At 53.4% G+C, this 15864-nt stretch overlaps 6 protein-coding genes across 6 annotated transcripts; 2 read left to right on the top strand and 4 right to left on the bottom strand.

The window, feature by feature from the left end:
• Window positions 1-69: 69 nt before the first annotated feature.
• Window positions 70-2141, bottom strand: ACET3X_004882 (uncharacterized protein; the record flags this gene model as incomplete). The annotated part of the gene is made up of 2 exons (XM_069451025.1): window positions 70-2063; window positions 2117-2141. The coding sequence occupies 2 exons, from the start codon at window positions 2139-2141 to the stop codon at window positions 70-72; spliced, it is 2019 nt and encodes a 672-aa protein (XP_069306926.1).
• A 204-nt stretch (window positions 2142-2345) lies between these two features.
• ACET3X_004881 (uncharacterized protein) lies at window positions 2346-3777 on the top strand (the record flags this gene model as incomplete). Its single annotated transcript, XM_069451024.1, has 4 exons — window positions 2346-2502; window positions 2553-2820; window positions 2868-3487; window positions 3539-3777. The coding sequence occupies 4 exons, from the start codon at window positions 2346-2348 to the stop codon at window positions 3775-3777; spliced, it is 1284 nt and encodes a 427-aa protein (XP_069306925.1).
• Window positions 3778-4161: 384 nt separating this feature from the next.
• ACET3X_004880 (uncharacterized protein) lies at window positions 4162-4897 on the top strand (the record flags this gene model as incomplete). The annotated part of the gene is made up of 2 exons (XM_069451023.1): window positions 4162-4248; window positions 4376-4897. 2 exons carry the CDS (start codon window positions 4162-4164, stop codon window positions 4895-4897), a joined length of 609 nt encoding a protein of 202 aa, XP_069306924.1.
• A 493-nt stretch (window positions 4898-5390) lies between these two features.
• ACET3X_004879 (uncharacterized protein) lies at window positions 5391-9139 on the bottom strand (the record flags this gene model as incomplete). Its single annotated transcript, XM_069451022.1, has 3 exons — window positions 5391-8669; window positions 8726-8763; window positions 8818-9139. The coding sequence occupies 3 exons, from the start codon at window positions 9137-9139 to the stop codon at window positions 5391-5393; spliced, it is 3639 nt and encodes a 1212-aa protein (XP_069306923.1).
• A 526-nt stretch (window positions 9140-9665) lies between these two features.
• Window positions 9666-11355, bottom strand: ACET3X_004878 (uncharacterized protein; the record flags this gene model as incomplete). Its single annotated transcript, XM_069451021.1, has 5 exons — window positions 9666-10283; window positions 10336-10824; window positions 10875-11111; window positions 11162-11218; window positions 11269-11355. The coding sequence occupies 5 exons, from the start codon at window positions 11353-11355 to the stop codon at window positions 9666-9668; spliced, it is 1488 nt and encodes a 495-aa protein (XP_069306922.1).
• A 383-nt stretch (window positions 11356-11738) lies between these two features.
• On the bottom strand, window positions 11739-13139 carry ACET3X_004877 (uncharacterized protein; the record flags this gene model as incomplete). Its single annotated transcript, XM_069451020.1, has 2 exons — window positions 11739-12683; window positions 12738-13139. The coding sequence occupies 2 exons, from the start codon at window positions 13137-13139 to the stop codon at window positions 11739-11741; spliced, it is 1347 nt and encodes a 448-aa protein (XP_069306921.1).
• Between the last annotated feature and the right edge of the window lie 2725 nt (window positions 13140-15864).

The raw sequence follows: 15864 nt of genomic DNA, 5'->3' as shown, positions 1-15864 counted from the left end.
CGCCCCAAACTCCTGCCCAAATGAACGCCGGCCCAAGCTTTTGATGCATCATATACATGTAACTCAGGCCTATATGGCCTCAGCAGCAGCCTTGGCCTTTTCAACCTTCGCACGCTTCCTTCGCAGGCTCTCGGATTCATTAGCGCGCTTGTCCTCGCCATATTCGATGCGCTTGAGGAGCTTGCGCTTCTTGTTGGACAACATCATCTTTTGCCTCTCACGCTCCTCCTCTTCCGCCCGCTTCTTCTTCTCGGCCTTCTTGCGGATGGCGGCATTCTCCTCTTTCCTCGTCGGCTTCTTGACCTCGAGCTTCTTGCCAAGGGCTTCAGCCTCCAGTTCACGCTGATGCTGGAGACGAGCAGCTTCTCCTTCTGAGATGTCTGATTCAGCGTCAGAGTCGAGGCCGTCAAACTCCTCGGCTTCATCAGCTTCATCAGATTCCTCGCTGTCATCTTCCGAGTCGTCAGCGACATCCATGCCCTCGCCAACTTCGACTGAGCCTTCGCGGTCAACAATGGCATCCATGTCCTCATCTCCATCCTCGTCAACGGCTGCCTCGTCCTCATCACCCTCGTCTTCAAACGCCTCGGCCTCGCCCTCTGGTTGTTGTGCGGCAAGAGGAAGGTTGGGGTCGTATTCGCCCTTCTTGGGCTTGACCCAAGGGCTAAGATGCGGCGGCAGATCTGCGCCAGGGGAGTAATGGTCTGGTCGCAATAGCTTGCCTTGGTTGATGCTGTCCCAGACCCATTGCGGTTGGACGTATGTGCGTCCAGGCATCATGGAGTAGGGCCATTGGACTTTGGGAGCAGCAGCGTCCCCGGCATCCCCGTTGGACGCGCCGTTGGACAGAGCGGGTCGGTCGACAATCTGGTGTGTAATGTTCGGGTCCGACTCGTTTGTGGTGAAAGCACCATCACCAAGAGTTCCATCCCAACCAACTCTCTTGCAGCCGAATGCCTTGAGTATGAACTCGAGCGACGCTCTGGGTGTCTCTCGCGACAGGTAGAAGGTGAAGGGTGCGAACAGGGAGGCAACCTCGGCGCTGCTTGCTTGTGGCTGGGGCAGGATGTCAGCGTCGGGGGCAGTCGGCTCGAACTTGTCAATCTCGTCGTTGGCCTCCTCTTCATCGTCCTCGGTAGCGACCTTGGCTACAGCTGTGGTGCTCTCCTCGTCGTCAGCGTCAGGCATTGCTGCAATCCTGTCCGCTATCGCCTGTGCCTCGGGGTTGATCTCCGCATCCTCGTCGTGTCCATTGGCTGCGCCGTTGGTCGCAGTGGCCTTGCCCTCGAGCTGGAATGCAGCGAGCTCACCACCCTGCTCGTCGCTCTTTGCGTTGAACTTGGGTGGGTATACCAGGCCGATGGATGTGTAGAGGCGGTAGTTGACAAAGCCGAGGAGGGTTGTGTAGAACTCGACAAAGGTGCCCATGATCCTGAAGTCAATGTCGCCGCCTGTGCGCTGGACGAACCTGTATGGTACGAGCCAAAGGATGTCCTGGCCTTGGATCGTGGCTTGGTAGTAGATGCCCTTGATGGAGAGGAAGGACTTGCGGAGGGCGTGGGAGGTGATTACGTAGTGCTCGAACTCGCGCGTCAGTCTCTGGCAGAGGGCAATGGTCTTTGCAGGGACGTGGTCGCTCGAGGGGAGGTTGGCGAAGAGGAAGAGCATGGAGAGGGCATCGTCGAGGTCACGCAGGGCGTCGACAAAGGTCGGGTAGCGCTCCTTGATGATGTGGTCGAGCTTGACCTTGGGCATGAGGTTCTTCTCGAGGCGCGAGGCATCTCCCGCCTCGCCGCGGCCGAGGGCGCGACCAATCTTCTTTGCGACGGCCTTGTGCTCGCGGAACTTTGCCAGCAGCGGCTCGTGGAGGAGATACTGGATGTCCTTTGTGTAGTAGAAGGTGGTGGCGGCGGTGGAGCCGCGCGAGACCTTTTTCTTGTTGCGCGGCTCACGGGGGTAGATGCCCTTGAAGATGCATAGTCGTCTGAAGTCGGGGAGCGAGATCTGAAGCTTCTTCACGGCGCGCGTGCGAGTGATGTAGTTCTTGGCCGCACCAGAGGTGCCTACGGACTGGTCAGCAAACAGACACGTCTCGATGAATTGCCGGCGTGCATACCCTTCTTCTTTGAGCGACCGGCCATTGTGTCGTGTGTATGAATTCGCGATTCTGTCGGTGCAGACGGTCGAACTTTTGGCGGGCGCAAAAAAGTTCGAGATGCGGCCAGCTAGCGGACATGGATGCGGCATTAGCGCGGCCAGGGTCCACCAAGATGCATCTTGCCAGAACACCAGGGCCGACGTCAAGATCCGCCATGGAGCCAATGAATGCCTAGGAGCCCGTGACCATGGCCCCCAAGCAGCACAACAAGACGCGCCAGAAGCTGCTGCTCTTCGGAGCTGCCGCCGCCGTGCGTCTGCTCCTCTTTGCCGTCTTTCCCGCACTGCCAGACCTCCTCGCCGGACGTGTCGAGGTGTCAACACCAGTGACGAGCTTCAAGAGACGTATGTATCCGACATGGCCGGTATGCAGTACTATCACTGACACGTGACAGTGCAAGAGGGCGTCTTCCTCTACACGCACAATGTCTCCCCCTACGACGGCGGCGTATACCACCAGGCGCCCCTCCTGCTGCCGCTCTTCTCCCTCTTCCCGAACCCGGCGCATGCCCCTCTGGCCACCAACATCTTCTATACCATTGTCGACCTGCTGAGCGCGAATGCACTGGCTCAGGTGGCCGACAGCGGCTTTGCATCCGTGACGCGGCTGTTCGCTTCGCCGCGGAAGGACCTGAAATGGAGCAGTACCGCTGTCGCAGCAGGGTACGACTACTATACTCCTCTACACAACACATGCTAACACCTCGAAGCTTCCTCTTCAACCCCTTCACCGTCCTCACATGCATCGCGCGCTCCACCTCGGCCCTGACGAACCTCTTCATCCTCACGGCCATGGCCAAGGCCTCCCAGGGCGCCAGCTTCACCTTTATTCTATCCACAGCATTCGCTTCGTACTTCTCCATGCACCCGATACTTCTCTTCCCCCCGCTCATGGTCCTCCTGTATGATGCAAAAACACTAAAGTCAAAGACGGCACCCAATGTCACCTCCTTCATCACAGCCCACACGGTCGGCTTCGCAGCCGCAATAGGCGCCCTGCTCACAGGCTCTGCGTTTTTGATGGATTCGTGGGACTTTCTGTCGGCGACATACGGTGTGCGTCTTCTTCTGCCGGACCTCACGCCCAACGTGGGACTCTGGTGGTACTTCTTCATTGAGATGTTCGATTCCTTCCGCGAGTTCTTCCTTGGCGTCTTCTGGCTCCACGCCGCGTCGTATATGCCCGGCCTGACAATTCGACTTCACAAGCAGCCATTGTTCGTCGCATGCTGTCTGACTGGCGTTTTTGCCATCTTCACTCCATACCCGAGCATAGCGGATGCTGCCCTCTACCTTTCCTTGGTGCCCATGTTCCGCCATCTGTTTCCTCGTAAGTATCTGCCTTTTTTACAAGATTACAACACAACTGATTCCATCATAGTCATGCGTTATACCTTTTTGGCATCAGCGAGCATCCTATATACATCATTCCTCGGCCCCGCCTTCTACCATCTGTGGATTTATGCCGGATCGGGAAATGCCAATTTCTTCTATGCTATTACACTGGTCTGGAGTCTGGGACTCTCCATCATCTTGGGAGACTCGCTATATGCGGCACTGAGGGACGAGCTGGATGTGGAAAGACCCGAATTGCTGGGCAAGGAGGTGCGCAGGATATAGCACGGCAGTGTGCTGCTGTCTCAAATTGCCTCCAGAATATACTCTATGAATTGCAAATATCTTCCAGCCAGACTCACTTGCGCGCTGTGCTGGCCTACAGTTTCTGAGTGGACCTCTAAAGACAGGGTGAAGCTGTCTTTTCTGTCCTCTTTTTAGTTGCCTAGTCACTCTCACCACACGCTCAAATCTCACCAAACTGCCGCCTTCACCGCCGATTTTAAGGGTCTCTCTGTTTCTGTGGGATAGCATATAAACAACGTATCCCCGCCTCTTCTAGTCTTTTCCTCCGTCGCTCTCCCACTACCTTCTGCGATAGCTTTTGCCTTCAACACACTTCCAAACACTCAGCATACATTCTATCTACACCCACACTACAAGATCAAAATGGCAGGCAACAAAGATGTCAGCTTCTCTCCTCGTGAGATGGAGGTCCTCGCCCTCGCCTGGCAGTGTATGGAGACCCAGCCAAAGGTATGTACTCCAACACCACTACTACCTCACCAATCTTCATCATGTCGACTCCCGACACACTCCAACAAACTCCAGATCACTTCATCATCCTCCCTTCTATCCCTCTCTCTAACACGCCCATCCCCAGATCGACATGACCAAGCTTGCCGCCCTAACCGGCTACACCATCGGCTCCGCGAGCGTAACCTTTGGCAAAATCAAGACCAAGATCAGACTCCTCGGCGAGTCCCTCTCCACAAACGGCCCCTCCACTCCCAGGAAGACTGGTGGTCCAGGTCGGGCCAAGGCTACATCTACGCCCATGTCTACCCCGAAGAAGCGTGGCCCACCTACTACTTCCGACACACCTGCCAAGCGTGCCCGAAAGGGTACCCGCCAGCCCACCTCATCGCCCTCCGACGACGTCTCGGCCGCCGATGACGATGGCGACGAAGACGAAGAGTTTGAGAAGAAGGTCAAGGTCAAGAAGGAGGAACCGGGTTTCGAGCACGGTTCTGGTTTCTACGATGAGTCGGCTGAGGACGGCAGTGCTGGTACCAGCTACGGATTCCTCGATGGCATTGAGACGTTTGGTGCTGGTGGTAGTATCGGTGGAGGTAGGAGCGCGGCTACTGGATACAGGAAGCTGGTTGCCCCAGATGCGGAGTAGGACGATGGGCTTTGGAGACTACGGATCGAGCGAAGGAGGAAGGCGAAAAGTTCATGTAGTGCTTCAGCATTGAGTTCTAGTTAGGCGTCCAGCGGTATGGGTTCGGCATTTGGTGAGCGTTCGGGGGATACGGGAGACTACAGGTGGCATCGGACTCGTACACGCATCTGTGCATAGTGAGGCATGGATATTACACCATGGATGATTTGCTTTAATTTCATTCTGGTATGCATGATCCTCGAATGATTCACACAGTCTTACTTGACAGTTGGCAGCATATACCAGCATAAAGATGTTGGGCTCTTGTATCACTCTTGAAAAGTTGATTGACATGCGATACGTTGACTGACACTACATAATTACAGCGCGAATGCTAAATCGACCGAACCTGGTGCACCGTCCCGTATGAATACATCCCACAAGTGTTACCCGCCCGACCATTTTACGCCTTGTCCTATATCTTACACCCTCCCCTTGACAACACCACGCACACTCAAAGCGCGGAGATAGCCTCTAGCAGAACATCCAGCGCCCGATCACCGACACCCTCCAAGCCCTCCCTCAGCGTCCAAGCAACGTCACTCTGCAGACCAAGCGGTACGTAAACACCACCCTCATCCTTGTTGACTTCCATCCTTTCTCCCAGCCTACTAGTGTGCTCCCACTCCCTAGCTGCCTTCTCCGCGTTCTCAATGACTTTGCTCGGGATACCACACATGGCCGCACAGTGCATACCAAAACTACCTTCGGCCACACCCTGTTCCAGTTTGTAGAGGAAGGTGATGGACTTGGATGCATCGTCGACGTGGATACGCATACGCTTGTTCTCGACTTCAGGGTGGAACTCGAATTCCTTGGCGAGAGAACGGTAGTGAGTGGCGAAGAATCCCACGCAGCCTACGCGTGTACTGATATCGTGTAAAACAGCTTGTGCAACTGCCACACCATCATAAGATGATGTGCCACGGCCGAGCTCGTCGAGGATGACGAGGGAGCGAGGTGTAGCTTCCGAAAGAATCTTCTGTGTTTCTGAGAGCTCAACAAAGAAGGTGGATTGGGCGGCGAAGATGTTGTCATTGGCACCGAGACGGGACATGATGCGGTCGACAGGTGTGAGCCTGGCTGATGTGCAGGGTAGGTAACATCCCACCTGTGCGAGGATGACCGCGATACAAGTCATGCGAAGGATAGTGGATTTACCGGCTGCGTTTGCACCAGTGAGCAGACTGATGTTAGCAGAGTCACCGCCTAGCCTGATGTCATTGGGGATGAAGTCGTCGACCGTGTTAAGCATGCACGGGTGGCGGAGTTCTTCAAACTCAACCACAGTACGATTGCCCTCTTCGAAAACAGGACGGCAACTAGGCTCTCCAAGTGAGGCAGATGCTTTGGCAAGACTGATCAAGCAATCAAGCTGAGCAATAATTTTGACGGCCGCGAGCCAGATCTTGTAGTCCTCGTCAAAGCGTTGGCAGAAGCGAGTAGCAACTTCCCGGGTAATCTGGCCATGCGTCTCCTGAGCTTCTTGTAGTGCTCGCACTAGCTTTCGAAGCTCAGGTGTGTAGTATCGAGTGACCTTGGCAGTAGCTGACATCTGGTCCCAGCTGTTGGGGACTTTGACCTTCTTGGGTACCTCCAGTTGGTAGATCTCCTTGCCGATGTCGTTGTATTGGACAGCGTTCGAGTTGAGCTCTTTCCGGACCTTCTTCAATAACGCGTCCAGGTTAGCTTTGCAAGTGTCAATTTCCTCTTGGCTGTTATCAAAGTCCTCTTCGATGCCAGGCTCGGGAATGAGAAGTCCCTCTTTCCGGGCAATGTCTCGATCGAAGGCCGAGTTCCATTTCGCCAGTGATGCTGCCAAATCAGGCATGGAGGAGATGAGCTGTCCAATAAGACCCTCGCCTTCGCCGAATTGTTTCAATAAGCTGATGGTGTACTCGATCTGCTCAAAGCCTTCCAACACTTTCAGAAAATCTTGCGCCCTGCATCGGCCCGCATGTACGCGAGAGATGAGGCGTTCAAGATCTGGCAATTTACTGAGAGACGCGCTGAAGTTTTCCATGATGGTAGAGTCGGCGTTCAGCGCATCCACAGCGTCCAAACGCGCGTTGATCTTGGTTGCATCCGCAAGAGGATGGCATACCCATTGCCTGAGCAACCGCTTGCCGAATGGAGTAATGCAGCGGTTCAGCATGGCGAACAACGTACCCTCAATTGATCCGTCAAATGTGTTGGCAAATATTTCTAGATTAATCAAGCTCTGCCCATCAAGAACCAGACTGGTAGCCTTCCGTATCGGATCGTACCACTGGAAGTTTCCGAGTGTGACAAGATCGCGCTCGATCATCAACGACCGCAGGTACTGTAGAAGAGCTCCGAAGGATGACATGACTAGTTCTTGCTCTCGAGCTTCGCGGAGAACTGGCGGCCAAGCCTCGATGTTGTCTTCTGTAGGTGACTCAAAATAGTTGTTCGCTTCCAATTCCCGGATGGTGATGTCGGCTGGCCAGAACTCCTTGTTAGGCTTCAGGTAGTTCCAGATTGTTGTGGGCGGGGTATTGTTCTTGAGTATTCGTAGAGCTTTCGCAGATACACAAGACTTTTCCAGGAGGAGCTCGCCGGGTCTCATCTGGGCGATTAGGGTTTCGAACTTCGTCATGTCGACATCGTCGGTGAACTCGCATAGCTGAAACTGGGCCGTAGCAGTGTCCACGAAGGCTATTCCGAACGCTGGCAGGTTATCGCGGTCGATCTCCTTGATAGCCATACAGTATGTCGACATCTCGCTCTGAAGCATGCCCGTGTCCACAAGTGTACCGGATGTGAGCACCGTAGCGAGCTCTCTACGAATCACTTTGTTTTCCTTGCCAGCCTTCTTAGGAGTCTTGCCCTTGTCGTCGCGTTCGCGCATCTCTTTGCCCAAGGCCGACTCCATCTGATCGACTCTAGCAACTTTGTATCCTGCTGCTACGAACTGTGTTGCCCACATGTCCAGCGAAGCTTCTGGTACACCCACCATCCTCATGTTAACACGGTCGGTCAATTTGAGGTCGAAGAGCTGGTGGCCTATAGAAGCGTCTTTCTCGTACAGCTCGTAGAATTTGCCTTTCTTGAAGAAGACAACAGTATCCCACCACTTGCTCTTGATCTCCCAATACTGTGTCTCGAAAGCGGAGAACTTGTTCCAAGCACCCGGAGGGATATAGAGTGTGCGGGGGTCGTAGTCTGGGTGATCAACCGGATGCCGATCTGCGTCCATCTGGTGCGCAAGCCATGGATATCTCGCCTCGGGCTCCGATGCGCTTGGTCGTTCTTTGGCCTTCTTGCTGGGGTCTTTCTTGGTCGCTTGTATAGACGCGCGGGGCTTGAAGACCATTGGATTCTCGGGATCGTAGATCCATTGTTGGGCAGTCGACGTGCTAGCCATGACGACATCTCCATCGTCTTCGTTTTCCTTGGCCTCGATGATAGGTGGTGATGATGCGGGAGCAGTCTTGACACGACTCTTGGGCGCTGCTGAACGTTTGCGTTTCTTCGATGCAACCTCCTTGTCGGAATCGTCTGGAACAACAAAGTCTTCAATATCATCGTCGTCTTCTTCCTCGAGCATAGCCTTCTGTGTGGCCGCGTCTAATCCGAACTCGTCGTCTGAATCGTCGTCGACGACGACCCGCTGGCGCTTCGTCGCTCTGCCCCTAGCATTGTTCGCAATCGGACCCAATACGTCCTCGTCCTCGTCATCGGATTCGGCATAGTTGACAGGCTTTCGTGCCTAAGTGGAAATGTTAGTGGGTGCGGTCAACACGTACAATGGCACATGGCACGTACCTTGCGTGTTGGGCTACTGGGAGTGACATCTGCAGGCTCTGGCAGTGCGCTGTCAGCTATGAAATCGATTTTTGAGACGGTTGACAACAAACCATTCTCCTTGTTCCTTCCCCTCCCTATTGTCAACTCTTGTTCCTGTTTGATGGGACTCGAGTAGTCGGGGGCGTCGCTGCTCGGCACAGGTGTGATGGCTGCAGGCGGGTCGTTGAACGCCTTCCTGGCCAATTTGGATGTTGGAGTCTTGTCGACTGGTGTAGCATCGGATGGCGCGGGGCTTGGTGAGTTGGTAGACTTCTTTTGGAAGAAGCCCAAGATGGACTTTTGGCCCTTTGCCGATTGCGACGCGGAGGCGGGCTGCTTCTTTTGTGAAGCGCGAGGCGTCGACATTTCGTTTCCTTCGACGCCGCGAACCATGATTATCGTGGTGTTACAGTTGGGCGTGTGAAAGTGGCGAGAGTTTGAGACTATCAACGGGTGTGACTGCCATACTCCGGGGAAGGAAGGGACGCGTCGGACGCGTTGCGCTAGTCCGTGTCTGTGCTAAAGTGGCTTGGCAGATGATGCAACGTGTAGGTGCTTCATTTAGCTGCGACATGTGCCCTGGGGAAAAGCGGTCGTGTCAGTGTTAGTACCACAACAATTCAGTCGGAATGTCTTCGTTGTAGCTATTGCTTGGATTTGTTTTGTTATCCTATGGCAAATGCACAAGTACTCTATCTTTCGTCTCGCGCCCAGGTCAGCCATGCGACATGTCCAATGCAGGTATCGCATCGATACAAGCTCAACCTTCTTAGTCTGCCTGCAAATGCGCCCATTCGTAGACCATCATACCCACTTCCATGCGTCATCATCAGCGTTATAGTTCACAAGGCCGTTACACGACCGAATGCAGTCCATCTCATACGCATGTTTTGAGGAGACCCGAGGATCTTCGCGACTCCTATTTCGCCTTGCCCTTGATCGCCTTGCTCTTGTCAACCTTGGTAGGCTGGATGCGCGCCATCATTTCCTCCTTGGTGATGAGATGATCAACGCGCTCGAGAAGACCCAACAAGCTCTTCATGTTTCCGCTCCACTCATTCAGCACATCGTCGGCATCCCTGGGCTTCGAGAACGTGACGATTCGTGCAGGTCGGTCGATCTTGGCGTAAATGGTCTTTGCGGATACTAGCTCGCTGATGTTCTTCTCTGTCTCGTCTTCTGTGAGGTCCAGCAGCTCTGTCAGACGCGGGATCTGAATGCGTGTGTAGTACTTGGCGACGACGCGAACGTTGTGCTCAATGACACGCTTTCGAAGATCCTGCCATCTCTGGAATGCCTTGGGGTCATCCGAGTCGCCCTTCTCCGCGTCGAATACATCCGTCTCTGTAAGGTGAGGTCCAAACTGCTTAGCTACCATCGGCCACCTCATAAGCTCAGGCACAGTGAAGAGCTTGACTAATTGTGCGTCTTGTGGGATCTGCGAGTTGCGAGAGTCGCGCTGGATACGGTGGATGAGGTCGGACTGCTCGTTGTCGTACGGCGAGAGGATGATGAAGTAGATGACGCGCTGGAGAATCTACGCATGTGTTAGGAACGAGTTTGTACAAGTATCTGGACTTGAAACATACCGCTCGGAGCTTGTTGGGGTCCTCCTCCACAGCCTCGGTATCCAGTACTTGTCGGTAGTGCTTGCAGACGTCGAGGTATTTGTCGTCGTGCTTCGCCAAGGTAATCTGCTGCTCGTAGTACTGGAGCTTCAGGTCTGTTACATCGTCCTCTGGCTCAATGGGCGGGTCCTCGGGGCTTCGGTTCTTCTCCTTCTCCTCCCGCTCCTTCTGGTCCTTCTCAAGCTGCTCGGGAGTCTTCTTTGGTCTCCGGGCAAAATACCTTGTGCTGATCTTCCTGCTCAGAATACCAGCCTGTGTCCAGTCGCCCTTCTGTATGCATAGCGCCACCTGTTGTAGGATGAACTCGGTCTTCTCGCGGCGGGTCATGGAGCCGAACGTCTCGACTTGCAGCTCGCATAGAATGTCTGTCGCTGAGTCGATGTCGCCTTGCTCCTTCTTGATGTTGGACAGGATGCGGGTCACTCGGGCACGTTCGACTTCGACAAAGATCTGTCACCATGTCAGCAACAGCACGTGTCCTGTCCGTTGGTGGTGCCTACCTTGCCCTCGGTGACTGTCCGCAGTGTCTCGATGACGGATAGTTTTGTCTCGAGGTTTGGTGTCTCGTCAAGGAATCCCATGACGGTCTGTACCATCTTGGTGGTGGCCTGCTTGAGCTGTCCATGCTTCTTGGAGAGGAGCAGGACCTGCTCATTCATCAAGTTCCAGTCCTTCGCATCCTTTGCTATCGTGACGATGGCGATTATGATTCGCGAAGTAGAGGCGAGATCTGAGGCCTGGAGATGGTCAATACATGCCCATGCGCGCAGGCTTGGGGCTTGTGTACCTGGCGGGTCTGCTTCTCGAGCGTGAGCAGCTTGTCAATGCCAGCTTGCGGGTTGCTCTAATCAACTATGTTAGCTTTGCTCCGCTTTCGGCAACCAGTCGACATACAGATGCGAGCTTCTCCGCCTCCGGAATGGCCGCATCGACTTCCTTGGTAAAGTCCTTGTCGGCCTTGAGCACTTCTCCGCTAGACATGGTGGCGGGGTCGTGATGTGTGTTTATCGGATATCGGGGTGTTCACTTGCTGCCAAGTAGAGCGGAGGCGGCGGATGCAAGTGTCGGATGGGAGAGAGGAAAGCGTGGGATGGGGCGGCGGCGTTGTTTGGTGGTGTTGCGGCTCGTCAGTGATGTAGAGACCCACGCTCCGAGCTGGGGCGCTTTGGCCACCGCCTTGCGCTAGGTCCAAGCATCCTCCGAAGAGCCTCAGCCTCCCGCAAGCACGTCTCTGGCATCGCATATACTCGAATCTCGACTTGTTCGTCTTATATATACACTTTCACTCATCATTACGCTACGTTATAAATACCCTAGCTAGCGGTTACCATATGACGTCTTTCCCAATCGAATCGGCTCCTCTTTCAAGTAGTCTTCTTCACAGTCGCCAGCTTCGCCCTCACCGGCACGTTGTGCTTCACATTCTGTGTATCCGGAAAGCCCTCCAACTCCACGCCCTTCCTAAACAGGGCACAATGCGTGCTCCCACCATAGTGGAACATCCCAATCTCATCACCCTTCTTGACGTGTTGTCCCTCTTTGACAGTGGTGTCGCATGTTGAGACTTCAGTCATACCGATGCCCATAAAGCAGACCAGCCCGAGATCCTTGTTATCCGCCTCGATGAAGATGATGGCGCGTGTGGCAGTTGCAGTGAGGTAACCTTGGCCAGTCTTCTCGCCTTCTTCATCAATACCGCCTTGAGCCGAGGGATCACCGAGACCTTCGAAAAGTGGTTCGGAGAAGTATGTGCCTTCAACAAGGTATGACTTTACGACTTTGCCGCTGACAGGCGCGTGCCAGCGGTGGTAGCTCAATGCGGATAAGAAGGCTTGATAGATGGTACCGCCAATGAACTGCTCGTGCAGTGGGTCCATGGCGAGCATGTCCATGAGCGAGTAAGGTTGGCCCTTCAGCCAGAAGCGGTCGCGTTTGGAGATATTACGACCTACCTTATACGGCTTCGACTCGCACGCATTGGCGATTACGCTGTCGTCATCAGGACTGGCAACGGGTCGCTTGTCTTCGTGGAAATGGCGGGTGAAGAAGTCGTCCCATGACTTGTAACCATGATACTTCTTGGATGGGTCGCAGTGAAACATTTCTTCAAAAGAGTGAGATGTCTGGCCAACATTGGCTGTCAATGCGAGATCGTGAGTGCCGTGATCGCTGAGCCAGCCGATCTTGTCGGTGCCAAGCACATATGCTGATGCTGGTGAGGCGAGAAACTCTGCCCACGCGTTGAGTACTTTTTTGATCATCTTGTTGACTTCGGGGTCCAGGAAGAAGGCAAAGCCGGATGGTGTACCCTACACGATGTGATTAACATGTATTCCAAATGCAGCTCAAGCAGACACACTCACCATCGGCCAGTCCAAGATGGCATTGAAAGGGGTTCCCACCATCCCAACAGAGTACTCATGGTCATTCCATTCCGGTGCTGTTTTGAGAATATGGTTGAAAAGCTCCAACATGTGGTGGTAATCTCGAACCTGCTTATGGCCCACGGGATCGTTCTTGTACGGCTTCTTTGTAGGTATCTCTTCAAACATGGAGTTTACCAGGATGTAGATACGTGTGTTGTTCTCGATCAGGTCTTTGAACTCTTGCAAGACCGGATGCAGCTCTTGAGGCTTGTTTTCCACCCGCTCGATAATGCCTGATAGCCATTTCTTGTGAACGCGGTGGTCTGACGGGAGCCAGGAGCCGGTCCTGTGAACCCGGTGTTCCTCAGGGACGTTCTTGGTGTTTTCTTGGTGCGACATGATTGGGGACGTTATGATGCTGCGATTTGGTAGGCCGAGTAGGAGTATGATCTTCAGTAAGTAGTCTGGGGGTACAAGGCACACACGGTAGTTGAGCATCATCTATACGTCATTTATACGTGCTAGCCTGGCAATCTGCGATCTGTCGCATCTGCCTAGACAGGAGTCATACATCGCGTGCGTATGGGTTCAGGTATTGATAGTATCAACGCGAGGATGTCGCTACAACACAATCTATCAAAAACGAGTGGGGTGCATGGGCGCATGGACCTAATCGGGTTACACCTCACAACGCCCTCGAAATCCTACGCCACGAACGCGCTGTACGATGCAATTACGTCGCCCGTGTGTTAATGATCGACCTGCCACAAAAAGGCACCTCGCGAGATGGCATAATGCCCATACGGTCAGAAAAAATCTCAATTCTCTGTTGGCTTGGTGGTTCTGCAACCCCACTTTTTTGTTTTGCGTCTTCGTTCTTGAATGACCTTGGAACGAACCAATGTACGACATTCCCTCAACAACCCCTGTCGACCCAACACAGATGCATATCAGCATATGTTGATCATGCGTGTCTGCTCGCTAGTAGGTCTCTCGACCCCTGGTCCCCACCTTCCCTTCTTAGTTCCTGGGTGCCAACAATCAAGCTCGTGTGCTGCCCACAGATAGCATTCACCCACAATCTCGTAATGATCACCGATATGGTCGCTTCTGCGCAAAATGAAGAGCGTTCTTGCACCGTCGATCGCGAATATCTCGTCGCCTTGCGTAAGCGATGTCTTCGTGTCTAACCCAATAGTTTCGGAATAAAACCGAGGGAAACCGACACTGAAGTGAGTGGTGAACAATCGTCTCCCTGCTTTTAACCTTTGACAAATACGGTGGAATTGTGAGAAGTCTGCAAGTGCAAGACTGCGATCATTTATGGCCAAAGCTTGATGATCGTAGTCATATCTTGTGTGTAAATAGTCATGAGAACCACCCGGGAATACATTGTCTAGATCCGCTTCGAAGTAAGCTAGAAGTGGCTTCACATCTCTGCCCCTGACCTGGTGGAATGGTACTTGGTCCCAAGTATAACCCCACTGACTGTATTGAGAGGACCATGGGTTCATGAAGACGTTCGCTATAGCTATGCGATCGATGTAGTGTGCCCGTACACGAAAACGCGGCAGCAAGCTGGAATTTCGAGGCGAACCTATGATACAGAAGGTGGCAGATTGCTGGGAAGTAGTTGGATGATTTGACGACGACACTACAATTTGTGCGCGCCAAGGAGTTGCATGACGCTCCTCAGAGTAAGGAAAGGTGGAATGATAGGGAGTACCGGCTGCTAATCTCGCCAGATACGCGGAAAGGTCTTCCCGGTTCATGGAAGATTGTCTTGTCAGGAATGGTGAAGACTCGTGGTGGTGAACGCCTACGTGTGATAAGATATCCAGGTTTTCTTGGGTGACGATGATAGCTGCAATTGCGTGACCCCAGATGGCCCCAGGGTTCAGGGAGTAGTCGACAGGTATGAGTGACCTAGCTTGAGGTTCCATCAAACTCAAGACCGCATAGACCTCGTCTCGTGGATCAGTGGCGTGGCAGCTCATGGCTGCCTGCAAACAAGCAGCGATTCCAGCTTCGGTTGTCCGACACGCCGACCATTTGAGAATGGATGGAATTCCAGAGATATGGTTCATACAAAGGCGCTCCATACGATCCATGACAGTAGAGTCAAACAGGAGTATGTGGTTGTTCATATGTAAATATACCTCTTGCGCTAAGGCTACCTCTTGAATGACCCAGACCCGGCTGAAGTACCTCAGTGATAAGAGATGATATAGATCCAAACGTAGTGAAGTTTCAACGTCTGCGTGGCTCCCAGATCCTCCATCACGTAGCCAGCGGAATAATCGACCGTAATCCACTACAGGGGTCGTTGATGAAGAGTCCTGGATACAGATGCGAACACTCCGAGCACTGGAGTAAATCTGATCCATAAACCCGACCTGATGATTACGTTCGTTGACATTGGTCTGGTCAATACCTGTCCAAGGTTTCACATCAGCAGGCGCTACATGTAGTCTCGCACTAGACGCTCTACGTACATATTGCATCAACCCAGAGCCTTCGTACACCGCTAGACCGCCTGAGTTGGAGGAGGACAGCATAGCAATTTGAAGTAACAGGTATGATACCACCTGCTTGACACCGAATATTCATGCAAAGAGACGCGTCTCCATCCTCCGTGGCCCAGGTATAGGATACAGCGTCGTAAACGGGGTCATCGTCCAGATTAACATGGATTATCTTGCATCGAAGTGCATCTTCAGAGTTGCCCGGAAGAAGGACGATGAGGCGAATTTCGCGGCCGAGTTTGTAATTCAGCTTTGTGTATTGATAAGGAGCTGTCGCATCACTCGTGCGAATGCCGGCTGACGGAGACAAGGTCTCAAACACAGCCTCACCACAGCTGAGGCAGCACCTTATTCCGTCGAACTTGCGTACATCTGAATGTTTGCATAACGACTCGGTCATTGTGCCGCGTAGCTGTCGTATAAGAGTTGCGCGTCCGTTCGGAGTGTTGAGCAATGTCAGTGCAGCAACCGTAAGCTATGGGTGAAGACAGCAGGCGGAGTCTGATCTCTTGGCGGTGGCATGGTGCATGCATGGCGTAGGCTATGCTCAACCAATCAATGGTTGCCACAGCCACATCAGGCTGAGAATGAGTTTTCCG

The sequence above is a fragment of the Alternaria dauci genome, chromosome 4, assembly GCF_042100115.1.
Source record: "Alternaria dauci strain A2016 chromosome 4, whole genome shotgun sequence".
NCBI classification, from domain to species: Eukaryota; Fungi; Ascomycota; class Dothideomycetes; order Pleosporales; family Pleosporaceae; genus Alternaria; species Alternaria dauci.
Note: the sequence above shows the minus strand (reverse complement) of the source record. Positions and strands in the feature narration are given on the sequence as shown.